The following is a 27,196-nucleotide window of genomic DNA, read 5'->3' as shown; positions in this document are numbered from 1 at the left end:
AATTCTTAACACTTTGAAAGAAAACTAGACTAAAATTAGACTAATTGGGCGATTTTGTTTTCTTTCAATTTTTACTTTAATATAATGGGTATTAAATGTAAATAATGAACATATAAGGATACCTTAATGGCCATTTTCATTTTTGGTATGCTGTATTAATATACATAATATTTTTAATTCTGGAATTTTTACTTATTAAATCAAAGATACTTTATTTCCACAATGAAACACATTATCATTATTTTTAATAGTACTTAACCCTCCATGTTGATATATCATGATTTTTACAACTGTTAATGTTGAACATAAGCTGTTTCCAAGTCTTGGCTATTACATGTGTCAGAACTTAATAAACATTATGTTGTTCCTAGTTTAAGTCCTTGGGTTAAATTTTTATGATTGAAATTATTACATTAAAAAATATTAAAACAGTACTTGCTCTATGTACTGTCATATTGTTTCTTTTAGACAGACTAAACCAATTTGTAATGTTTTTAGAAGTCAAAGACTATAATTTGTTTTATACAACTGTGCCACTGATAGGTAATGAGGTATAAAATATTTCTTCAAGGTTGTTTTAATTTACATTTCTTTGCTCACTGAAAACCTAAAAAAATTTGATTTATGCTGTCTCTTATGAAATGCCTCTTCATATCTTTAACCCATTAGTTTATTTGATTGTTGATCTCTTCCCAGTGTGCCCCCCCGCTCCCCACCAATAATGCCATTGAGTGAATCTGAACATTTTGAAGACCACATCTCCAAAAAGAGTCTTGAGTTCTCTTGTTATAAAGGCATTGGATCCTTGGACTGACATCTTGCTTTTTCTTTTCTTTTTTTAAAAAGCTTTGACAGATCCAAATGCCTCCGCTGCTCAGCAGGCTGTTCTACAACAGCACATCAACAGTCTAACATACTCACCTTTTGGAGACTCGCCTCTCTTTCGGAATCCCATGTCAGACCCTAAGAAGAAAGAAGAGGTAAATTTAAAGATGCTTCAGAATAGGAGAAACTGTGCAGAATGTAATTTCTTATGTATATAGGCTAAGCAAATTTAGGTGTAATTAAGTTTTTAAGACACATTTATTTATGCTTTTCACTTGGCCAGGGGATAAATTATTTTTGCTATTAGAAGGCAGTATGACAAACAGTGAAATGAGCACTGGACTGAAAAGGTAAGGGTTGAGACTTTTCAACAGCCCTGAGATAAAGCAGATATTATTCTCATTTTATAGTTGAACAGACTAAGGCTCAGAGAGGCTGATTTTCCTAAAATCATAATGCTGTTTAGCGGCAAATCAAAATCTTTTCTCCTGATTTCTACATAGCTTTGTCTTCACCTTTTGTGTTCTAGTGGCAAAGAAATGATCTTTTGCTCACTGTGATTTGGCATCAAAAGTATAGTCTGGTCTGTTTAATCTTTGTGTAACACTTACAGTCTGTAAGACATTGGGCATATCTTTTTTGCCTCTCTAGAATCTATTTTCTTACCTGTAAAATGGGAATAGTAATACTGTTCAGCATTGAGAATTTAATGAGATAAGGCAAACCTGGTTTATAGTAAGTTGTTCGGTATACAGAAATTATTATTTAGTCATTTATGTCATCTCATTCCTCAGCTGGTTCTTAAATATCCACTTAACCCTGTAAGTAGATATGAGATGCAAAATATAAATTTAAAGTGCTTTTTAAGGTGCTGTGTAAATGTAAGTTGTGATTGGATGAAAATTATAGTGTTCATACAACATAATTTTAGGTGCCTAAGTATGTGCTAGTCCCTGTGTTCAGCACTGAGGATACAAAATATGAAAATAAACAAAAACTTATTCTCTAAGAGCTTGTTACCTAGTGAGGAAGATCAGACCTGTAAGTGTTTAAATTTATTGTAGCTCAATATAGTATATGTAACAATAGAAGGGCCCATCAACTGATGAATGGATAAACAAAATGTTGTATATCTATACAATAGAATATAACTCAGCCATAATACACGTTATTACAAGGATGAACCTTGAGAACATTATCTTGGGTGGAGGATGCAGTGTAACAACAAAAGGCTTAATGATTCCATTTATATGAAATGTCTAGAATAGGCCAATTATAGAGACAGAAAGTATATTCATGTTTGCTAAGGGATAAGGAGAAGAATTAGGAGATACAGTGGTTCTTTTTGGAGTAAGGAAAATGTTCTGGAATTAGGTAGTGTTAATGATGGGTAACCTTATAAAAACCACTGAATTATATGTATTAGAATGGTAATTTTTATGCTTTATGAATTTTATCTTAATAAATTAAAGCATAATAGAAGAGCATAGATTCTTGAGTGAGTTTGGTAAGGCTTTTCAGAAGAGGTAACATTTAATTCTTTTTGTGTATGTATGTAAAATTTAGTAGACCTAAGTCAAGACATTTCCAAAGAAAGGCACAGAATTGTGAAAGAGCACAAAAAGATCTGGGAAGTTTCACTGTTACTGAAGTGTAAACAGTCTGCATTGTGAAGAGAAGAATAAATTGTGACAGGTTTTATATGTTAGATATTATTGTTTCAAGTAGTTATATAATCCAGTGTATACTGTTTAAAGACACAAATGTGTAACATCCTAAAAATGCTATAGAAACATAGTAAAGGTGCCATCAAAATCAACCTGGAGTCTTAATCAATTTAGTTGTGTATCTCCTCCACTAACTTGTAATATCCTTAAAAATCAGGAAAAGTAATTTTATTTTTGTTCCCAGTGCTTAGTGTTTGGGTCACGGTAATTACCAGTGTTTACTAAATGATGGATAAATGCAAGCTAATATCAATCTTTTTTCAGACTGATTTTGATTACATAAAAGTTGAACACTAATTTATAGCTGGGTCTCAGTTTTTCTTGAAGCATAAGATTTTTGGTTTAATTGAAAAATAATTTGGCTTAGAATTTTTAAATATTTTTTAAATGAATATAAATATTGTCATCCTTGTTTTAGAAAACAAAACTAATGCATGCTGTTTGTTCCCTTTTGTAAGATGAAGAGAAATGCACAAGGTATATTAATAACATGTTAGTGTAGTTTAATATACCAAGCACTTCAAATGCAGTATCTTATTTACATTTTGAAACAAGTCAGACAAACAGTTGAAATGGGGGCTGGAGAGATGAGTAAAAATCAATTATAAAGAAATACAGGTCCATTAGCATTCACATACACATACAACATCCGGTGTGTTGACATCCTTGTTTTCTGGAAGCAAAGACTTCCAAGGGGTATCTAGTGGGTCAGTGGCAGAGATGAGGTTTGCATTCTGATCATCTCATTTTTTTAAAGCCGAAACCATACATTTGAATTAAACTAGGACTTTCCTTGATGCTTTTGTTTTTCAGAGATTGAAACCAACAAATCCAGCAGCGCAGAAGGCTCTCACTACACCCACTCATTATAAACTGACACCCCGCCCTGCCACTAGAGTTCGACCAAAGGCTTTACAGACAACAGGCACAGCCAAGTCACATCTCTTTGATGGGCTGGATGATGATGAACCATCCTTAGCCAATGGAGCGTTTATGCCCAAGTGAGTTTATTTTTGTTAACATAAATTAAATGTAAAGTATTAATGTAGTAAATGTAAAGTAATGTGTAGTTATTTACTTAAATGTACTACAAATGCTATATAGTTATTTTTTTTAATTTGAAAAATACAGACCATCACAGAAAAATGAAAATGACCTGGTCATTCCTGAGGATAACCATAATTAACATAAAAATATTCTGACTATGCTTCTAGTTTTACATATATATGCTTTTGCTGTGTTTTTTGAGAGGTTAATACTTGCATAATTTTATTTTAAGCAGAAGACACATTTTTCTTAGAACTAATTGGCCAAACTGATTAAGAAGAATCTATATATATTTTTTGAAATTCCCATACAGCTGTTGAACCAATAATAAAATAATCACACAGAAAAAAAATACAGGAAAGTGTTTAGAAGAGTTGTTGGTAAACATAAAAAATTAACACTTAAATTATGTGTTAGAGCAAATATGTCTTAGAGTGTTAATATATGCATGGAAAAAAATACATATTAAACTCTTAACAATAGTTAACATCTGGAGATGTCACTTCAGGCCATTTTATTTCTGGGTTGCTTATTTTTTCTAGATACACAGACACATCTAAACATAGGCTTTTAAACAGCAAGTACTTTTCTAATCAGAAAAAAGCAGTGGTTTTTAACTTTTTTGGGGGCTTTGGAGAAAAAGTGGGAATTCATCACTTACAGTTCTTTGTCTATTAATGTTAACTTAAAAAATTACTTTTCTTTTCTTTCCTTAAAAATATGTTGGGTTGCTGCTTCAGAAAAGGTGGGAAGTCCAATTTTACACATGTCTTAGAATGGCAGTAGGTTATTTTGAAGGCAGATACTGTGTATAATTCATGTTTATGTCTCCAGCTTTTTGTAAATTGTTCAGCACAGAGTAGATCAAAAGGGCTTGCATTTACCAATTCAACCATCGCCCAGGGCAGTTTCACTAGGTCACCTTAGGATTTGAAAGTGTAACACACAGATAGAAAGGATTCAGGTGGGAAGGTACATATTTTGCTGTTAATACTATATTCCCTTCTTGGTTTCCACTTCTATGGTGTTGCTCTTAAAGTCTTCACTTAATGTATCAGAAGCATTTCATATAGTTCATCTCTCCTTCCTCTTTGATTTGCTTTCTTAATTGGCTTGCAGGAACCCCACACTCTAGTTTATTTCCTACCTTACTGGTCACTACTTCTGTCTCCGTTGCTGGTTCTTATTGTTCCCAGTCTCTTAAAATTGAAATGATCCTGGGCTCAGTTCGTGATCACATTTTCATTATTCCCAAAGGGATTTAACTTAGTTTCATGATTTTTAAGTATCATCTATAGTTGAAAAAAGTCAAAGGATATACATAAAAAATCAAGGATGATTCCCAAGCTTTTATCTCCAGCCCGACCTCTCCCCCAAACTCTGTATTCTTATATCCAACTCTACTCAACATTTCCACTTGGATGTCTAATAGACATTTATTTCTAAATCAGCACGTCCAACACCGAACCCCTGATTTTCCACCTCAGACCTGTTCCATCCAAAGCCTTCCCTATCTCAGATAATTGCATTTTCATCATTCTAGTTACCAGATGAAAAACTTTGGAATTACCCTTTTTTCGTACACCCCACAGCCAGGCCATCAGCAAATTATCTTTGTTCTATCTTCAAAAATTACCCAGACTCTGACCATTTCTTACCACCTTCACTGTTACTACCATGATCCAAGCTATGCTCTCTTGACTGAACTTCTGTGGTATTATCCTAACTGATCTTTGTGTTTGTACCCTTACCCCTTTGCATTCTGTTCTCAGTGTAGCTACCACAGTGATCCTTTTGAAGCATAAGTGAGATGTCACTCTTCTGTCAAAACGCTATGGTGGTTCATACTTAGCAGTAAAAGCCCAAGTCCTTACAATGGCATATAAGGCCCTGTAAGGTCTGACCTTCCATTACCTCTGTGAACACATCTACTGTCTCTTGTTCAGTCCACTCTAATCTTATTACCTCCTTGCTGCTGTTAGAACAGGAAGGGCATGCTTTTGCCTTTGGATCTTAGCCCCAGTTGTTCTCTTTACCTGAAACACTTCCCCCCATAAGTCCATATAGCTCAATTTCACTCTTTACTCACATGTCACCTCAATAAAGACTACTCTGACCACCCTCTTTAAAATTGCACCCATCATTTCTCTTGTCAACTACTCACATCTTTATCCTTTTTCGTGTGTGTGTGTGTGTGTGTGTGTGTGTGTGTGTGTGTGGTTTTTGCCTGCTTTCTCCCTCCAGAACAAAAATTGTATATAGGTAGGTAGGTACATCTTTTTTTTTTTTTTGTCACTTAAAGTGCCTAAAACAGTTCCTGTGACATAGTAAATGATCATAGTAAATGTTGAACATACGAATAGATCTTAGGAGGCATAAAAGCAGCTAAATAATCATAGAGAATCCCACAACTTTATTCCTGTAGCCCTTCATGGAATCATGTAAACCAAGGGACAAGAGAGGATGGGGATTTAAAAGGTCTTTTTAGTTTCTGCTGTCAGCTTTCCATTATTGAATTGTTAGTATATAATTTTATATTAGAATTTAATATTAATTGTATTTCACTAATGACAATGGCACATGCCACTATTCGCTTCCTGAACTAAGCCTTGAGTCACCACTTTATAGCTGTAAATAATTGCCATATAATACCACAGATGGTAAAGGATTGATGAGGGACTTTATAACCACGGCCAGTCCTACCTAGAACTGCACTCTTTTTGCTCTGAAAGATGAATTTGATAAATTGACAAGTGTGATGACCCTATCCAGTGCCATATCTTTTGCCATTTGCCTTTTCATACTAGTCAGAGGAAATTTACTATAGAGCAAGCCAATAATTTAATTTAAATGACAGAATTTGGAAATATTCCTTAATACTTTTGTTCATTCCTTCGCTCAACTTCTGAACTAATTTATCAAGCAACTAGTAAATGCTAAGTGTGATCGCCACTGGGCATGCAGCTGTGAACAAGACTCATTGCTCTGTCATTGAATTCACAATCTATGGAGGGAAGATGCTGACAGAGTAATCACAAGTGAGAGAAGTGACAGAAAGGAGTAGAGATTGCCACTGCAGGAGAGACTTAACAGGATAATGATGAAGGAAAGCTTCTCTGGGGATATATCATTTAAACTGAAGAGGGATAGGGAAAACGGTCATGCAGAGGAAATATTTTGATATGTTTCTGGTTTTAATTATGCGTATATTTTTCAAATGGATATAATCTTATTTTCCAGTATTTTTTTCAATGTTTTTGCAAACATAGTTTAATTAGTATTCTATTAAATGTCTTTACCAAGTTAGTTTTGCTACAGTTTTCTGTTCTTTGGCTTCTTGTACCTGTTCTTTGTACCTCCCTCACTTGGTATTTCTGATCCCAAGCTCCTTGACTTTTGTCTGATATGTTTTTTGTTCCTTGTCTTCTAGTTTTATGTTTTTCATGTGAAACCTTTTGTCAAGTCTCTCTCTTGTTTCCCCCGCTGTCACTGCATTTCAGTCCATTGCGGTTGTTGTTTTGTATAATAATCAAATTGTTCCATCTTTGACCAGCAGGAGTCCTTTCAGGTTGGCTCCTGGTCCTTTCTAGGGGCCCTGATAGTGTTTGGTAACTTCCTTGCTTGTAGGACTCACTGTATAAAACTTTGTCGAGGATTTTTGTTTTCTGTGTTTGTGACATAGATTGACCTGAATGTTTCTATCTCATAATTTCCTTATCTGGCTTGGGTATAAAGATTATCCTGATCAAATAAACAAATTGGAGAGTATTTCCTCTTTCTGTTTTCTGGAAAAGTGTATAAGATAGGCTTTTTTTTCCCCTTCATTAAATGTTGGATACTGGTAAAGATACATAAGCCTGAAGTAGTATTTGCAGTGGTATGTGTTTTTTGTTTTTTTTTAAATTAATTTAAAAGTTACAGGACTGTTCAGTTTTCTTCATTTGGGTAGAATATTAGGGCTATCCTCACTCTCATTCCTGTCATGGGGTTGTTTTTTGTGTGTGTGCACCTTTTTTTTTTTCTCAGTCTGTCAGGGATCTACCATTTTTGTTGATTGTTTAGAAGAACTAACTTCTGGCAACATTGATGCTCTTCTGTGATTGTTTCCTTTTTCATTAATGGCCCAACATATAGTTAGTTTTTATAAATGTTCCATGTGTTTTTGAAAACAATGTGTATTTTAGACTTGTTGGGTATGGCTTGCTAGTCATTTAGGTCTTCTGTAGCCACACTGTTTTGGTTTGGTTTGGTTTGGGTATTTGAACTACTGTTTCCTTCTAAAATCACACAAAAAAATCTGAACACATCTACAGTTTTCCTAAATTTATGCATTTTAATATTTAATAGCCTTTACAATGTTGTGTAACCATTAGCACCACTATTTCCAGAACTTTTTCATCTTCCCAAACAGAAACTGTACCTATTATGCAGTCATTCCCCACTTCCTTCTGCTCTCAGTCCCTGTTAACCGCAATATTACTTTCTGACTGTATGGGTTTGCCTATTTTAGATACCTCAGATAAAGGGAATTGTAATGTTTCTTCATGTCTGGATTATTTTACTTGGCATACTGATTTTAAGGTTCATTATGTTGTAGCCTGTGTCAGAACTTCATTCCTTTTGAAGGCTGAACAATATTCCATTATATGGATATACCACATTTTATTCATCCATTCATCTGTTGGTGGACATTTGGGTTTCCACCTTTTAGCAATGTGAATAGTGCTGCTATGCACACTGGTGTACGAAGTGTGATCAAAAGACACAGTGAATGTTTAAATAAAAAAATTTATTACAGGAAAAGACACATTGGCTATTAATCCCTTCAAAATACTCCCCCTCCCTTTGAATACACTTCATTCTTGCCACTTTTTGAAGCAGTTCTGGAAGTCCTCTTGCATGTCTTTACTTCATCCTCCCCCATGATAACGCTCTGTGTCTCACATCGCTTCTGGTACGGCAAGTTCTGTCACATAAAAACATTACGGTGTGTCCTCATCCACCTTATTCACCAGATCTGGCACCATGCGACTTCTGGCTCTTCCCCAAAGTCAGAATAACCATGAAAGGAAAAGGTTTTGAATCGATTCAGGACATCGAGGCAGCCACGACAGGGCAACTAACAATACTCACGAAAGAGGACTTCCAGAGCTGCTTCAGAAAGTGGCAAGAACAATGGGATAAGTGTGTTTGAAGTGAGGGGGACTATTTTGAAGGGGATTAATGGCAATGTGTCTTTTACTGTAATAATTTTTTAAATTTAAACATTTGTTGTATTTTTTGGTCACACCTCGTACAAGTATCTGTTTGACTTCCTGTTTCAGAGTCTTTTGAGTGTATTCCACCTAGGAGTGGAATTGTTTGTGTTCATATGTTAATTCTATGTTTAATCTTTTGAGGAACTTCCAAACTTTTCCATAGCAGCTTTACCATTTTACATTCCCACCAGCAATGTGCAATGGTTCGATTTTCTCCATATCCTTGTCAATACTTATTGTCTGTCTTATCTGTTGATAATAGTCATCCTAGTGGGTATGAAGTGGTAGCTCATGCTTTTAATTTTCATTTCCTTTATGACTAATGATATTGAGCGTCGAGTCATGTTTATTGGCCATTTTTCTTCTTGGACTTTCAGAGATTTGTTGTTTTATGGCAAGTTCATTATTGAGTTGAGTCAAAGCTGAACTTAAAACAGTGTGCTTTTTCCTTTTTATTTTATCTTCAGGGATAGAGACTTTTACAACTTGTTGCCTGTCGATGCCTACAAAGAGCTCCAACTATTCTAATTATCCTTCCTAGGAGAATTAGTCTGCATTACCTAGTCTACCAAAAGAAGGCAAAGTCTCAGTTTAGTTTTCATGGAAATAACAATTCTTCATTTTAAGTGCCTATTTAATTGGCTTTAAATATAACATCATTACAGTAAAGAGTATAAGTAGCGTACACAGGTTTGGAACAAATACTATTGATGTTTGTTATGTAACTCAGTTGTTGAGACTAGGAAAAACAAATATATGAGAGTGGTCTGCTGTTTGTTTTTAAAGAAGGAATGGAGCACGTTAGTCAATTCAGTGATTTAAGTGGAAGTTGATTAAAGTTCTTCTACTTGAAGCTTGTGTGTACTGTAGAGATTCTTGCCTTAAGTGAACCTGCTGTACACAAACCTGAACTTTTTAGGTATTTGTGAGCATTTGCATCATTGGATATCAGGGCTTTTTACTCCTATTTCTTGTCATCTTATTTTTAAAATCTTTTCTCATTCAGTCAACAAGTATCTATTTACCTACTTTTTCTTCAGGGCAGCATGCCGAGTTCTATGGGGTAGGAATACAGTCATAAATTCTGATCATACCACAGAAAGAAAGAAAATGTTTAAAGAGAGAAAAGGCATGTAGAGAAGTAATTGAAATATAAGTCATAGTGTGATGAGTGAACTAAGTGGATAAAGTGCTCAGCAGTTCAGAGAAATGTGAATAATATTTTCAAAAGGAATTCCCACTTTGTTTTGAATGTGCTTAGCTTTTCTTCCAAACACCAGAGTGCAGTGTATTTGAGGTGTTATATTCTGGTTATTTATAGGAAGAGTTTGTGAATTGAATTTGTTAGGTCATTTTTAGATACATAAGAATTGAATAAGAGTGCCCTTTTCAACTCCAGTTTTTAAGATGATGTCTGTGATGTAACTATGTGTGCCTGAGCTCTTACCCCCCGTACTTCCCGCTTTGGTCTCTGTTTATAGGAAGAGCATTAAGAAGTTGGTTTTGAAAAACCTTAGCAATAGCAATCTCTTCTCTCCGGTTAACCGTGATTCAGAAGATCTAGCTTCACCATCTGATTATCCAGAAAATGGAGAGAGGTAAACTGAATTCTGTTTTGGGTTGTTTTTGGTAGAGAGCCCTAGTCTCATTTTGAAAAGATTCTGAGCTTAGAATTTATTCATTCTGTGAAAATTTCTGAAGTTTGGCGAATGCTGCATAAAAGTATTACAGCATAGGAGCACCTAGAAATTAAGTCATGTTTTTGCTTTTTGAATACTTTAAACCTTAAAATTATTAGAGTTCTTTTGATTCAGTTCTGCAAAACTATTTTAATATCTATGTATGTCATTTTGGACAGGGTTAGCATGCATTTGACACTTCCTTAAAATAAGGGATATTTTGTGATAATTATTGAATTGATATGTAGTCATTATAACCAAGCCAAAACAAAGAAAAGCTACAGGAGTATATAAAATGTATAAAGGAGGAAGTGGAAGTATATATACATTAGTCCTTAATAGTTTGGTGTATATTCTTACAGTTTAGAAATTTATTTATAAATATATTCTTATAGATATACATTATAGAAGTTATGAATGAATAATATATATTCTGTAACCTGATTTCCATTTATTTTATTATAAATGCCTTTTCATATCAGTATGAATATATTTGCCCCCTCTTTTTAAATGATTCTATAGCCAGTTGTGAATGTAAGACAATTCAGTCAGTTCTTGATTAGAGGACATTTAGATTATTTGATAATTCTATATTCAAAATAATGCCTCAGTGAAAAATCCCTGTATATTTGCACTCTTTCTTTTTCTCTTTGGATAAAATTCTAGTTTGATTTTTCATTAATAAAACATTTTCTCATACATTACTGATTATAATATTAAAATTTTTTCAATTTTTTAGTTTGAAACTCGCCACTGGTTATTTGACACCCCCACCCCCATAGTAAAGCATCCTTTTTTTAAACTAAAAATTGGATGCTCAGATCCATTTATTCATGAAAATATATCTGTTAAAGGCTTGGAATCTACAGCCATATTTCCTGGGTTAAAATCCCCACTCTAGCACTTATGTATGACCTTGGTCAAGTTACTTTATTTTCTTTGTCTCAGTTTTCTTTTCTATAAAATTGATAGTAACCTGTGTTACAGGATTACTATAAATATTAAATGAGTTTTTAATATTCATTTAATTACCCAGAATGGTGACCTTGCCTAGAACAGTGCCAGACACTTAGTAAAGGCTCAGTAAGTATTGACTGTTATCATTCTTACTACTACTACATGAGACTAAAATGTTTCTACTTTCCCTTTTCAGATTCAGTTTCCTGAGCAAACCTGTTGATGAGAATCATCAGCAGGATGGAGATGATGATTCTCTTGTGTCACGTTTTTATACTAACCCTATTGCCAAACCCATTCCTCAAACCCCAGAGAGTGCTGGCAATAAACACAACAGCAGCAGCAGCGTGGATGATACCATTGTTGCGTTAAACATGCGTGCTGCCTTGCGAAATGGACTGGAAGGAAGCAGTGACGAGACCTCTTTTCATGAGGAGTCACTGCAGGATGACCGAGAAGAAATAGAAAACAATACTTACCATATGCATCCAGCAGGTCAGGTTAAGATTAGTGGTACATGAGTAATCTCTATTTGAAACCTCTTTTTGTTTGTGACAGATTTTCAACATAATGAAAGTCAGCTGTCTGAACTTCTAAATGTGTTTTATTGCATCTTACAAAAATTAACATTTAAACACTTCTCACTTATGCTTTGGTCGATTTGTAATTCACATACTTTTTGTACCTTTGGAGTAGTTAAAATTCATGTTTAAAGCATCTTGGCATAGTTTAAAGATCCCAAATTTTATAGCCAAAGAGACTATCCTCAAACTTTTCCTTGCTTTATAAACTAACATAGATCGATTATTAGTTTTTTAATGAAAACAATAGTGATAATTATATACATTTTTTGAGATTTGAATTAGATTTAAGTATATAGACCATAATGCCTAACATGTATAGGCATTCAAATCGAGTTGCTGTGGTTGTTTATTATCACCTCAGTTCTGTGCCCCACCCTCCTAAACAATGAATGATTAATTTTTTCCCAAGTAATCCATGAAACAAGTAATATAAACTACAAGATTAGAGTATTTTGATTGAATACTTAAAGCTTGCTTTTTTTCTGTGTTGATACATCATCTCTTTTGGGTTTTGATAAATGTCACTATGTGTTCCCTTTTTTAAAACAACAGGTACAATTCACATAAAATGAAGTTCATAGATCTTAAGTGTTCACTTCAGTGAATTTTGGCACGTATATACTGAGATATTTAATACCTCAATCAAGAAATAGAACATTTCTTTCACTCTGGAAAGTTTTCTGTGTCCCCATACCCAAAAGCCAATCACAGTTTTTTGTCACATAGATTAGTTTTCTCTATTCTTCAACTTCGTATAAATGAAATACTATACATAGTCTTTTTGACTCTATAATTTTTATAAGAGTGCATCCATAGTGTATATATCAACGCTTCATTTTTGTTGCTCAGTAGTATTCTATTAAGTAAATACGCCACATTTGGTTAATCCAGTCTCTGTTAGCTAACATTTGGGTCGTTGTACAGTTATTCTTGAAGTGTCTATAAAATTTTTTTATGTCTAATTATGCTATTGCCTTCATATATATCTTCTGGTCATTTGGTACCTTAAGGAAATAACTTTATACATTCACATCAAAAATCTCAAGTATATATACTTGTATGTGTTTATCTGCATGAATTATGATACTGCATCTTTTTTTCAAATATCCAGTCTAGATTTTTTATTGTTTCTAGTTTTCTCATTGACCTTGTTTGCCACCTCCCAATTTAAAATTTCATTCCCAAGGACACTAATAACCCTCTAAACCTTGCCAGTAAAGAAACAAGTTTAATATATAAGTGGACATTGCTGAAGGCTGGAGTTTAATCTGATACTGGCCTTCCTTTTTTTCTTTTCACAAAGTTAGCTCGATATCTACATATAAATGGGACAAGGAGTGATTAGAACAAGCGTACCAGTGTCGTATTTTCTTCGACTTCTTCAGAAGTCCACCTCTTTGATACTTTAAAAAAATAACAGTAATTATATGGTCCTTTAAGTTTCCATTTGTCTATGGAACTTTCTCATGTAGGATTTTTCATCTTGATTTTAGTGCTCTATTTTGAGGTGTAAATTTGATAGATACAAGAGGGGTATGGAAGACAGTAGGCTATAAAACAAAAAGTACTGGGTTTTGAGTTTTAGCTCTACCAGTACCACTGAATTACTGTGTAAACCAAGGCAGGTTCTTTCCACCTCAGATTTTGGTATCTTTGTGTACAATAAAAGAAACAAATGGATTAAGTAAGTTTTTTTGTAGAATGTAGTCTGTGGAATGCCTTTCATAGTGTAGTGTATTAATGGGTGTCAGTGAAAAGAAGGTTCTGTGGTTAATTAAGTCTAGGAAACACTGGATTAAGTCAAGTTACATAGACTTCATTATTTTATGAGTTTTCAGAGCCTGTAATACACTGCTTTGTGCATGTTCCCCAAACTTTCTTGACCATGAAGCTTTTTTTAAAAAAAAAAAAAAAGTCTTTTCCTAGGATTAGTGTTTCTTAGAAAACAAGTCTGGAAAAATGCTTTATTCCTACATATTTTCTCTTTATATAATAATTTAGTTACTAATTATATAGGTAATTTTTAAAATTACTCATTTTGTAAAAAATTTTTAAAAAGGCAAAAGAGTGAAATACATATTACTGAAAATTCCGCTACCTAAAGACAATCACAATTTATATTTTCTGTTTCTTTTGTCATAGGCATTGTTCTCACTAAGGTTGGTTATTATACTATTCCATCTATGGATGACCTTGCTAAAATTACCAATGAAAAAGGAGAGTGCATTGTCTCGGACTTCACTATTGGTCGTAAAGGTGAGTATGAGTTTAGGAGTTAGTAGTAAACCAGAGATCTGCACCTTATTTTTCTAATTAAGTAAGGGAAGCTCTTCAGCTAAATCCATTTTTTTCCTGCATTTGGACCCACCTTGGCCTGAAGAGCAGACAAAACAAGTAATAAAACAGACAAAAATAGTAACAAAACAAGTTAAAAAAACAAGACTGGAGCCTGATAACATTCTGTGGTAATTACTTGCCTCGTTGCAATTTTCTACAATTAAAACACTGTAAACAGCAAGAAATACTAAGTGAGAAAATTGAGTAAATGACAAAAGATAGGTAATATTTAGGTTCAACTTTAAATTATTATTACAGATAATTTTCTTGGGGGAAAAAAATCTCATCTTCCTGTATTGTATTCAAAACAAGGCTCACGTATTTTAACTCATACTGCAGGCTAGGTGCTATGAGTTGTTTAGATAGGAGCAGTGTAGATATTTGGGAAGAGATTTAAGAAGGCTGTTTTGAAAACAACATAGTGCTGTGAAAATACAGATGTTTACCAGATAATATATTTAATGTCACCCTCTGGTACATATTATGGATGAAATAACCCATTCAAGGTATTTTGCTGGGTGATTGAAAATATTGCTTAATGTTTAAAGCAACTTGCTCCTGATTATTTAATTACTAGAAGTGTAATATAGTTATTTGTCCTCTATAAAGGATGAGTTTTTAACTATTCGCTCTGTGTTGTAGGTTATGGTTCAATCTATTTTGAAGGAGAGGTGAATTTGACAAATCTAAATTTGGATGACATTGTGCATATCCGAAGGAAAGAAGTTATTGTCTATTTAGATGATAACCAAAAACCACCTGTGGGTGAAGGACTAAATAGGTATGAATTTATTTACATATTTAGAAAATAATCAGCTAAATCAGTTTGTTTTTTTGTAAACACAAATGTGTTCATATTATATACATTTTTCTGCAACTTGCTTTTTAAACTTACTGTATAGTGTGCAATTGTTTTTTCTATAATTTCATTTTAAAGTATAAATGATAAAGAAATGCTACACTATGACTTCTTGACTCCGTTTCCCTATTATTATCAGGTCCAACTGTTGGTTTCCAAACACCACTTTTAGTAGTACTTTTTTTTCATATTTTTGTTATGCCCATGCTTAAGTCTTTCTCTGTATTTTAGTGTGAGACACTAGCTTCTGATATCTCTTTAGACAGGTGAAAGGGCCATAGTTAAAATAATTTATATTCACAACCTACCAGGATTGAATCATGAAGAAATAGAAAATCTGAACAGTCCTATAAGTAATAGAGAAATTGAATCAGTAATCAAAAACCTCAACCTCCCATAAAGCCCAAGACCAGTAGGCTTCAATGGTGAATTCTGCTGAACATTTAAAGAATTAACACCAATTCCTCTCAAACTCTTCCAAAAAATTGAAAAGGAGGGACCACTTCTGAACTCATTCTGTGAGGCAATCATTACCCTGATTCCAAAGCTAGACAGAGACACTACAAGAAAACTACAAATATTTGTGATGAATATTGACATGAATATCCTCAACGAAATACTAGCAAACAGGATTTACCAAATTGAAAGGATTACACATCATGACCAAGTGGGATTTATTCCTGGAATGAAAGGATGGTTCAACATATGAAAGTCGATTAGTGTAATACGTCACATTTACAGAATGAAGAAAATCACATGATCATCTCCATTGGTGCAGAAAAAGCATTTGACAAAAGTCAACATCCTTTCATGGTAAAGACACTCAAACTGGAGCTAGAAATAAACTACCTCTACATAATAAAGGCCATATTTGAAAAACCCACAGTGAATATCATACTCAATAGTGAAAAACTGAAATTTTTTCTTCTGAGGTCAAGAGCAAGACAAAGATGCCCACTTTTGCCACTTCTATTCAACATGATACTGGAAGTTATAACTAGAGCGATTAAGCAGGAAAAAGAAAGAAAAGCCATCCACATTGGAAAGGAAGAAATAAGATTATTTCTATCCGTAGATGCCAGATGACTTGATGTTGTATGAAGAAAATCCTGAGGATTCCAGCAAAAAAGTGTTATAGCTAATGAACAAATTCAGCAGGGTAGCAGGATACAAAATCAACACGCAAAAATCAGTTGAGGGGGGCGGCCCTGTGGCTCAGGCGGTTGGAGCTCCGTGCTCCTAACTCCAAAGGCTACCGGTTCAACCCACATGGGCCAGTGGGCTCTCAACCACAAGGTTGCGTGTTCAACTCCTCGACTCCAGCAAGGGATGGTGGGCTCCACCCACTGCAACTAAGATTGAACACAGCACCTTGAGCTGAGCTGCTGCTGAGCTCTCAGATGGCTCTGTTGGTTGGAGCGCGTCCTCTCAACCACAAGGTTGCCGGTTGGACTCCCGCAAGGGATGGTGGGCTGCGCCCCCTGCAACTAGCAGTGACAACGGGACCTGGAGCTGAGCTGCGCCCTCCACAACTAAGACTGAAAGGACAACAACTTGAAGCTGAACGGCACCCTCCACAACTAAGATTGAAAGGACAATAACTTGGGAAAAAAGTCCTGGAAGTACACACTGTTCCCCAGTAAAGTCCTGTTCCCCTTCCCCAATAAAATCTTTAAAGAAAAAATAATCAGTTGGATTTCTATACAGTAACAATGAACATCCCAAAAAGGAAGTTAAGGAAATTGTTTCATTTATAATAACATCAAATACATAAAATACTTAGGAATAAACCTTACCAAGGTGGCAAAAGACTTGTATACTGAAAACTACAAAACATTGCTGAAAGAAATTAAAGAAGATAAATAAATGGGAAGGTATCCCATTTTCGTGGACTGGAAGACTTAAAATTGCTAAGATATTTATACTACCCAGAGCTAAGATATTTATACTACCCAGAGCAATCTACAGATTTACTGCATCTGTATCAAAATCCCAGTGGCATTTTTTGCAGAAATTGTAAAATGCAGCGTAAAACCGCATGGAATCTCAAGGGATCCGAAATAGCCAACTTAACATGTTGCATACGGCGGGGTTTAAATCCCTCATACCCCTCTGTTCCGGCAGGTTTTTAAAAGAAACTGCTTTAAAATGTACTCTTCTCTTTAAAGCGTAAATGCTTCTGTGTCATTTATTATTTTTCTATAAATAATAGATTCTACAAATAAATTATTCTATAAATAATTATTCTACAAATAAGTCAATAAAATATGCAAAGTATAAAGAGTCAACAGTAAAAATGAGAATTCTCGTTATCCGTCCTTAATGCATGGCTCAGAAAAAACGAAGATTCTGGTGATCCGTACGCAACGTGTTAATCTAAAAAAGAACAAAACTGGAGGACTCATACTTTCTGACTTTAAAACTTATTACAAAGCTGCAGTAACCAAAACAGTGTGGTATTGGCATAAAAACAGACAATACAGACTAATGGAACAGAATAAGAGAGCCTAGAAATAAACCTTTACACACGAGGTGTGGTCAAAAAATGTGGTGAATGTTTGAATTTTTAAAAAAATCATTACAGTAAAAGACACATTGCTATGAATTGCCCTCAGAATACACCCCCTCGCTTTGAACACTTACCCTATCGTTGTTGCCACTTTTTGAAGCAGTTTTGGAAGTCCTCTCATGAGTGTCTTTAGTTGCGCTGTCAAGGCTGCCTCAGTGGCCTGAATCATTTTGACTTCGGGAAAGAGCCACAAGTCGCACGATGCCAGATCCAGTGAATAGATGAGGACACATTGTAATGTTTGTTTTGCTTTAGGTTTTCTTTTATTTTATTAGTTTCAGGTGTATAAAAACAACATAATGATTAGACATTTATACCCCCTCAAAGAAATTGCCATATACCAGAAGCGATGTATGACATGGAACGTTGTCATGATGGAGGATTTTTGACGGCACGCTTTAAAACACATTTTCTCTCAACTGTAGCTCACACCCGACTGACTGCACTGAACAAGTTGAAACTTGTCACATACTTATTAAAGTTCGACATGCTGCTTCCCATATTGAAGATCCCTGCCTTTCTATTGGATGGCACTTGGCAGCAGCATTCACTGTATTGTTTGATCACAGTGGAAAGACTCTATGTCACACATCGCTTCTTGTATGGCAATTTCTGTCAAACAGAAACATTATGGTGTGTCCTTATCCATCTTATTCATCAGATCTATCACTGTGCGACTTCTGGCAGCTTTTCCCCAAAGTTGAAACGACCATGAAAGGTAAACGTTTTGAATCAATTCAGGACATCAAGGCATCCAGGACATCGAGGCATCCAGGACAGTGCAACTAAAAATATGAAAGAGGACTTCCAGAACTGCTTCAGAAAGTGGCAAGAACAATGGGATAAGTGTTTGAAGTGAGGGGGAGTATTTTGAGGGGAATTAATGGCAATGTGTCTTTTACTATAATAACTTTTTATTTAAACATTCACTGTATTTTTTGATCACACCTCATACGTGGTTAAATGATTTCTGACAAGGATGCCAAGACCATCCAATGGGGAGAGAACAATCTCTTCAAAAAACGGTTTTAGGAAAACTAGATATCCACATGTAGAAGAATGAAGTTGGACCCTTGTGCAGTATATAAAAATTAACTTAGGCGCGGCCGAATGGCTCAGTTAGAGCGCAAGCTCTCAAAAGCAAAGTTGCGCGTTCAATTCCCGCATGGGATGGTGGGCTGCGCCCCCTCCAACAGAGATTGAAAATGGCGACTGGACTTGGAGCTGAGCTGCGCCCTCCACAACTAGATTGAAGGACAACGATTTGGAGTTGATAGGCCCTGGAGAAACATACCGTTCCCCAATATTCCCCAATAAAATTTATTTTAAAAAAAAGTTAAAGTCGATCAGACCTAAAACTAAAATTCTTAGAATAAAATGGGAAGTCACGACATTATATTTGACAATAATTTCCTGGATATGACACTAAAAGTACAGGCAACAATAGTAAAAATAAACACATTGGACTACGTCAAAGTTTAAAACTTCTGTACATCAAAGAGCACTATGAACAGAGTGAAAAGGTAATGTACAGAATGGGAGAAAATATTTACAAATCTTATATATGATAAGAGATTAATAACCAGAATATGAAGAACTATATAAGGTGTGACAATTAAGTTCGCGAACTTGTTGCAATGACGTTGCTAACCTTTTTTGATATCAGAGGGATTATTCATTATGAATTTGTACCAACTGGACAAGTAGTTAATCAAGTTTATTATTTCGAAGTGCTGAAAAGGCTGAGTGAAAAGGTTAGACGACCTGAACTTTTCTCCAACAATTCATGGCTCTTGCATCACGACAATGCACCAGCTCACACAGCACTGTCTGTGAGGGAGTTTTTAGCCAGTAAACAAATAATTGTATTGGAACACCCTCCCTACTCGCCTGATCTGGCCCCCAATTACTTCTTTCTTTACCCGAAGATAAAGGAAATATTGAAAGGAGGACATTTCAGGACATCAAGGGTAATACGACAACAGCTCTGATGGCCATTCTGGAAAAAGAGCTCCAAAATTGCTTTGAAGGATGGACTAGGTGCTGGCGTCAGTGCATAGCTTTCCAAGGGGAGTACTTCAAAGGTGACCGTAGTGATATCAGAAATGAGGTAGGTAGCACTTTTTCTAGTGTGAGTTCACGAACTTAATTGTCTGACCTTGTAGCACAACAATAACAAAATTAAAAATGAGTAAAGGGCTTGAATACACATTTCTCCTGAGATGACATACAAATGATCAACAAGCATATGAAAAGATGTTCAACGCCACTAATAATTAGGGAAATGCAAATCAAAACCACAATGAGCTATCACACTCATTAGGATGGTTGCTATTAAAAAATACGTTTTTGCAAGAGTTTGGAGAAATTAGAATCCATTTGTATTGTTGATGAGAAGGTAAAATGGTACGCCGTTATAGAACAGAATATGGTGGTTCCTTAAAAAATTAAAAGTGATCCAGCAATTCATCCTCTGTGTATGTATCCAAAAGAATTGAAAGCAGAATCTCAAAGCAATATTTACATACCCATGTTCATAACTGCACTATTCACAGTAGCCAAGAGGTAGAAGCAACCCATGTATCCATTGACAGATTAATGGATAAATAAAATGTATCTACATACAATGGAATATTATTCAGCCTTTAAAAAGGGAGGAAATTCTGAAACATGCTACCTCATGAATGAACCTTGAGGACATGCTAAGTGATACAAGCCAGTCATAAAAAGATAAATACTGTATAATGCCACTTATTTGAGGCACCTAAAGAGTCAAATTCTTAGATAGTAGAATGGTGGTTGCCAGTGGATAAAAGTAATGGGAAATAGTTGTTTTTTAATGTTACAGAGTTTTAGTTTTGCAAGATGAAAAAGTTCGGAAGATTGGTTGCACAACTATGTGAATATATTTAACAGTAGTGAATGGTACAGTTAAAAATGGTTAAGATGGTAAATTTTATGTTACTACTTTTTACCACAATAAAAAATGTTTTAAAAAGTCATCTCTTATGTGCTAGTCACAATACTAGGTGCAAGGCATACAGAATGAATAGGAAAACAGTCCTTGAACTCAGGTACTAATATTAGAAGGATATATAACCACTTATAGTCATCTTTACACTCACTATTTAATGGTTAATACTGTGATATTCCTGATACTTCTTTTTGCAAGCATTTGTTGTTTATCAGTGATAGTTGCTGCTGTTAATATTGCTGTTAAGTACAGTAGCTCTCTAAGACCTTTGCTAAGACTTAGCACTGGTCTATAACCACTGAACTGTTAGCAATGGACTTGGTCAAGGATGCATAGCTTAAATGTTATTAAAATTAGATTGGAAATAATTGATGTACCTTAGTAGTTTGGAATAAATGGAGTATGACATTCATACCAGATACTGAGCTAGTTGATGTAGGAGTAATTCCCATTTCTCTTAAGCTTATCTACTTTGGCAAGCAAACACCAGAATAATTCCAAAGTAACATAGGTGCCTTTATTTGCTATTTATATAGATGTTAATTGATTTCTGGCCTTAAATATGAAACATTTATACATTACTTGGTTGTACATTACAGGAAGGCTGAAGTTACATTGGACGGAGTTTGGCCAACAGATAAAACATCTCGTTGTTTAATAAAGAGCCCAGATCGACTTGCTGATATCAACTATGAGGGAAGGTTAGAAGCAGTCTCGAGGAAACAGGGTGCTCAGTTCAAAGAGTACCGTCCTGAAACAGGTTCTTGGGTGTTTAAGGTATGGTCATTTAACCTTGTTTTAATTAACTGTAATGAGAGTCATAAAATGCTTGTTAGAAGTGATCCTCTCTTTAATTCTCTTTATTTTCAAATTAGGAAATAGATGTAGAAATACATCATGATTTGCTCCAAATTACATACACATCTAGATAAATCCTAGGGCTCGTGATTCAAATCCTCTGTCCCATCCTGTGAACATTTAGCTACATTTCTAAGGTGTGATTTCTCTGGGTGGCATCATCAGTGACATCAGGCAGAACTTTTGTCTCTTCATAGATCAACTCTTCCCAAAGAATTGTCATTCTTTTAAAGATTTCTGGGATGTAGAGGTTGACTTTCTCCCTTTTATAAAGTTTAACCCATTGGTTTCTTTTTTCTTCTAGACTAATTGGATTATTTAACTTGTTGAAGGCCCTTGTGTTGGTAGAGAACAGTTAGGTAGTATATAGATGTGAAAATTGTAATGGCTCTTTAGGATTCAGTTTCCTATGTTAATGTATTAATTTAGTAACTATATGAGCAACTAGTACATTCACCGAATATCATCTAAATCTTAGAAAAACAGTAAAGTGTGATAGGTGACATTCCATTGTGCTTTAAATAAATATTGTGATAATCTCTTAATTTAAAAAAAAATTTTTTTAAAGCTAATCTGCAGGATTGCGAGGGCAAATATTGTGGAAGCTCTCCTGAATATAACAGTGTTAAACTTGATTTTGTTGGATTCTCCTCTTGCTTAGGTATCTCATTTTTCTAAGTATGGCCTTCAAGATTCTGATGAAGAAGAGGAGGAGCGACCATCCAAAACTAGTACGAAGAAGCTGAAGACTGCCCCTTTGCCTCCTGCAGGCCAGGCCACCCCGTTCCAGATGGCTCTTAATGGCAAACCAGCACCTCCACCCCAGGTAGAGAAAGGACAATGAATTTGAATGGAATCCGTGATACAGAAGTTGACACCAAGTCATTCAGCTAGTACAAAGCTGTTTTATGACCCCTGGAACTTTGAAGAGTACAAATGTATTGGCAATCACATTGAGACAAGTACAAGGGAGGGCATGAGGTGGTACTGGCATCTGTTTTTCACTTGAGAGATTTAAAGAATTCTCTTGCTGTTTGGATCATTCTATCTACAGATTGTCTTTTTTTAACAACCCTTCCCCTCCCCACTTCATTTGGACTTGCTGAATTCTCTGCTCAGTGATCAACTTAAGATAGCCTTTTGCTTGTGTGGGTTGATGCAAAGTAAATCTTTTGTTGACTACCTGATGTGCAGTTTAATCTTATTCTTTACCTCCGTGTTTTTTTTTCAAAAGTTCCATCAGCTTTCTACAAGGGTTTTTAACTCCATATTTCTCAAGTTGTTTGCTTATACTTCTTGATATTTGTATATTAACAGTACATACTCTATGAAAATAGATAAAGTTTTGGAATGCAAATGAATTATATGGCTTGGAGAGAGTATGGGCTGCATTGCAATCATTTGTATTTTTCTCCTTTTCAGCATTGTTAAGCCATAAACTTTCTGTCCTTGTAGGGAAAGGTTTGTAATTTAAATATCAGATAGTTTCTTTGCCAACTCATAAAAGTTTTACTTTCATTTGGATATTGTTTATATTAAATCAAGTTACAAAAACTTTTTTCTTTGCTGCCATACTCCCTCAAAGAAAGAACTTGATACAGAATTTCTTTGTAAAGCATCCTCTACCTCTCAGCTGCTAAAAGCAGGATTTTTGGAATTTTCCATGCAACAATTCTTATGGCTACTGATTTGTGCGATTTTTATGATTTATTAAATAATTTCTTGGGAGGCATTTTTTGAGATTATTGTGTATGTTCATGTTTGCGCGTACAGGGTGAAGGGGCGGGTGTGATAAAAGTGGGAAATAGAAAATATGTTGACTTTCATCTTTGTAGCATTTAGGATACCCCTAAGAAATTTCTTCTGAACTAAAGAAATGCTGTAAATGGACTTGTTTTTCCAGTTACCCATGTTCATTTTGTCTGAATCATATACTTTATATAATCCTTTCCAAAGTGTTTTTTTGATCTTACAGATATTTCTTAGGATAATAGTCAGATAGACTTATTTTCTGCCAATGAAAGTAATGTGAAAGATCCTAAAGATACAGCTGGGGGAAAAAAGCTTTATCTATGGACAGAGCAAATTTATATAATTTTGATAACCAGTGGTTTTTTAGGCTCTTTAATTTTCAGAGTATAGATAGTAACAGATAACTATAAATTCCTGTGATGACACTTGAGTAAGTGAGAAAGAATTCTGAAAAACTGAGTACCAGAATATTTCAGAACAAGGTTCTAGAGGAAAGAGATGATGAGGATCAAAATGGGTGAAGAGAATATAGTAAATAGGGGTCTTTTTTCAGACATCTCCTTTGATTTGAGGAAGTGGATGGTTTTTGACCTTTTGGGTGGTGATGGGAGAAATGGGTAGAGTTGTTTAGATATTCAAGCTAATGTGTTAAAACAATAATGTGGGAATCTGAAGAACTCTTCCTTCATGTTGCCCAATGGTTACAAAGTTTTTAGTTATTAGTGTCAAAGACCTATGTTTTACTTGGCATGAGACTACTTGAACCATCTAAATGAACTGGGAATAGACAGACCAGTCTTCTCATTCCAATGTCAAAAGTGCTATCTTCAAGAGTGCTGTCACCTGGCCCCCTTAGATTGATTCATGATATAGCGTTCTCTCAGTCTGCTGTAGGTTTTTCTTTCTTTTTTTTTTCCCCCGCCCTGTACAGGATCTCAGGTTCTAGGAAGATTTATGATTTTGTTTAATGGTCACATTTATTCCACTGTCGTTTTTACAATATCCTCAGTCACTTCTTTACAGTTCATTCTTAAGCCTTACTTTGCTCCTAAAAAAGCAAGTAAATCTAAGCAACCAGAAAATATAAAGGTAACTAAAATTTCACGTAATCTTCTCTTATGCCTTTTAAGTTAAAGAAAATTTTGGCAGAAAAACCTTCACACAGGTGAATTAGTGCAGTTGCAGAAATGTTTTGTTTGGTAGTTAGATCATTAGCTCCAGAATGCTGATCTGCGGTCCAGTTTTCAGCTGATGGATTGCATCAGACCATTGGTGAGCTTTGATTTCATAGGTCTGGCATGGGGCTCAGGCTTACATTTCCCCAGATGATTGAGGTATGCAGCCAGGCTTCGGAACTGTTTGCTGAAAAGCCTCAGATATTTGGCATCAGGTAGAGAGACATGCAGCTTTGTTTTGTTTTTAACCTCAGCCTTATACTGAAATGTAACTTGTTTTCAGTACCATCAAGACAGACTAACTGACTTGCTCAGAAACTTAGCATTGTTCACTTGTTGAGTACATTCACATAAGTTTAAAATTTTTTAAAATGAAAACAGTGGTTACAATTTAGAAGAAAATTCCATTTCATCTATGTATACTTTTTTGAAAAATAAAATGGCAGCTATCTAAATTTATCTGATGAGCCAATATATATTTTTAATATGCATTTTATATTTTAATTTAATTTGTAGATATTTCATATATATAAAATAATTCTATAGCCACAAGCCTGTTTGCTTCAGACATTAATGTTACTGAATCCTATGCCTCTTGCAGTAATATCCCTGATTGTATGTATAAAGACATACACTTACTTTGGAGGGCCCTTGAAACCCTGACATGGAATTTCTCTTGAGAATGCAATATTGTTGACAGGTCTGCTTTTCCAGCAAAATGAATATAAAACATTCGTTGCAGTTAGAAAGCAAGTTGTTTCGGAGGCAGGCAACAGTAGTAGTTATACTGGATTAAACTATTTGGATGAGAGGACAGTATGAATTGTTTTCACATCTGTTTTACTGTAGACTGGTCATTTATCCTTTGTTGAATATGAGTGTCTTGATATACTGTACCTATTTGAATCATTTAACCTACTGGATTAGGAGATGCTTTATGTTTAGAGTATTGGCAGCTTTGTATAAGGACAATTCTTTTGAGTTGGAGAGTGGAGGTTTGTTGGTCATTAAAGGTTTCAGTTATGAATCCCCCCCCTCCATATGTCTGAATAGCCATTTTACAGATATTATTTGTGTACTTAGCATTTGTAATATGCTGTGCTGATATTTAGACATAAATAAGATATCCTATTACAGTGTAGGAAAGGGCAAGTTAAAATAATACTGTTTGTCTGCTTCTCCTAGTACATGCCTTTCTTTTCTATAGACCCCCTGCCCCCCAGGGACTTTTTTTTTTTTTTTCCTCTTCAGTTCCTTCTGAGCCATCATTTTTTTATTTAGTGTACTTTTCTTTCCAGGTCTGGCTTTGAAGAAGCACCTGATCTCCCAAGATTTCTCTGAAAATAAGTACACAGTGGGGGTTCATTGCAATTACTTAGGTGTACTTTAACAAAATATGCATCTAGGGGGTTCTAAGAGCTTATCAGGTCCTCACAGTTTCATAATAATTCACTTCCTCCTTGTCCATTTAAGATATCTTATAGCTTTGAAGTCTATATATGAGGTTGGAGCAAATAAAACCTTGATCCTTAGCATTCTTCTTAAAGATATGCTGGATCCCTTAGGTCCGTAACCCAGGTATTTGGTATCTTCCCATTTTGCCTAAAAGCATTCTAAGTGAATGTCTCTTGCTGTCAGTACTCCTTTGTTGAGTAGTGTAATAAGTTGGAACCATCTTCCCCCTTTTCTTTCCTCCCACCCATTCTTGCTCCTTCTTGTCCTTTTATAATTGCTTTCTCTATGTATAAGGCACTGCATTAGGCAATAGAAATAACAAAGAAAGTGTTCAGTGAATGTTGAATTTAACAATGTTCTTGGTGGTAGATACAGAAAACAGTAGGATTATTTCAAGCCTTAACAATCTGGTGAGACAAATGTATACCGAGGGTGCCAAAAAAATGTATACACATTTTAAGAGATGTTATCTATGCTCCAGCAGTAGTTTGCCATAATCAGAAATGTTTGGACTCTGATGGTAACCACTTTGAGCATCTCTTGTAATTGCAGAAGTCAAACGTGACTTGTGTTCATCTTTTGTTATCGATATATATTGAGTATTACAATTAATACAGTTTTTTCCTTTCTTAAAATGTGTATAGATTTTTTTGGCACCCTCTGTATATGCAAGAAACTATAATACATCGTGATATATTATATAAAATAGGTATAGATAGGGTATCCTAACTGGTAGGTTGGCAGAAGATGGGAAGTTTCACCACTTTTCTTAAAAGCGCACTGGTTAAAAATCAACATACTAGGGAGCCATTGGAGTGAGAATGTTCCCATAATCCTTGTAATTGTAATGGGAGCATCATCACCAAGGCTGCATTTTTTTGCCCAGAATTTTAAAGCATAGAAGTTGTCAGACCTGCCTGTAGTCTCCCCAACAGGTAAAAAAAATAATGTCATCTTTGCTTTTTGACCATTATCTGGCTTCAAGTTTTGTTAGAGCAGTCCTTGGGAATTGTTCACATCTTAAGTGGCAATTAACCATGTATCCAACACCTGAATTTTTCTACAATTAAAAATGGGAGCAGTCATTTTTTCGGTAAGGGTATTTGTTAAAGGAATGCAGGGGAACAATAGCTAACATAT

The 27,196-nt window shown here is 34.9% G+C and overlaps 1 protein-coding gene across 6 annotated transcripts in view; it reads left to right on the top strand.

Moving 5' to 3' along the window:
- The window catches only part of NUP98 (nucleoporin 98 and 96 precursor), a 92,601-nt gene that overhangs the window by 40,033 nt on the left and 25,372 nt on the right, over positions 1 to 27,196 (top strand). For all 6 annotated transcript variants that reach the window (XM_019718981.2, XM_019718980.2, XM_074335856.1 and 3 more), the window contains 8 exons: positions 847 to 980; positions 3,366 to 3,553; positions 10,339 to 10,455; positions 11,690 to 11,988; positions 14,220 to 14,333; positions 15,057 to 15,195; positions 21,416 to 21,593; positions 22,336 to 22,500. In XM_019718981.2, coding sequence (XP_019574540.1) covers positions 847 to 980; positions 3,366 to 3,553; positions 10,339 to 10,455; positions 11,690 to 11,988; positions 14,220 to 14,333; positions 15,057 to 15,195; positions 21,416 to 21,593; positions 22,336 to 22,500 — 1,334 coding nt within the window. The remainder of the gene's footprint in view (positions 1 to 846; positions 981 to 3,365; positions 3,554 to 10,338; positions 10,456 to 11,689; positions 11,989 to 14,219; positions 14,334 to 15,056; positions 15,196 to 21,415; positions 21,594 to 22,335; positions 22,501 to 27,196) is intronic.

This window comes from Rhinolophus sinicus, linkage group LG06 (genome assembly GCF_036562045.2).
Source record: "Rhinolophus sinicus isolate RSC01 linkage group LG06, ASM3656204v1, whole genome shotgun sequence".
NCBI lineage: Eukaryota > Metazoa > Chordata > Mammalia > Chiroptera > Rhinolophidae > Rhinolophus > Rhinolophus sinicus.
Note: the sequence above shows the minus strand (reverse complement) of the source record. Positions and strands in the feature narration are given on the sequence as shown.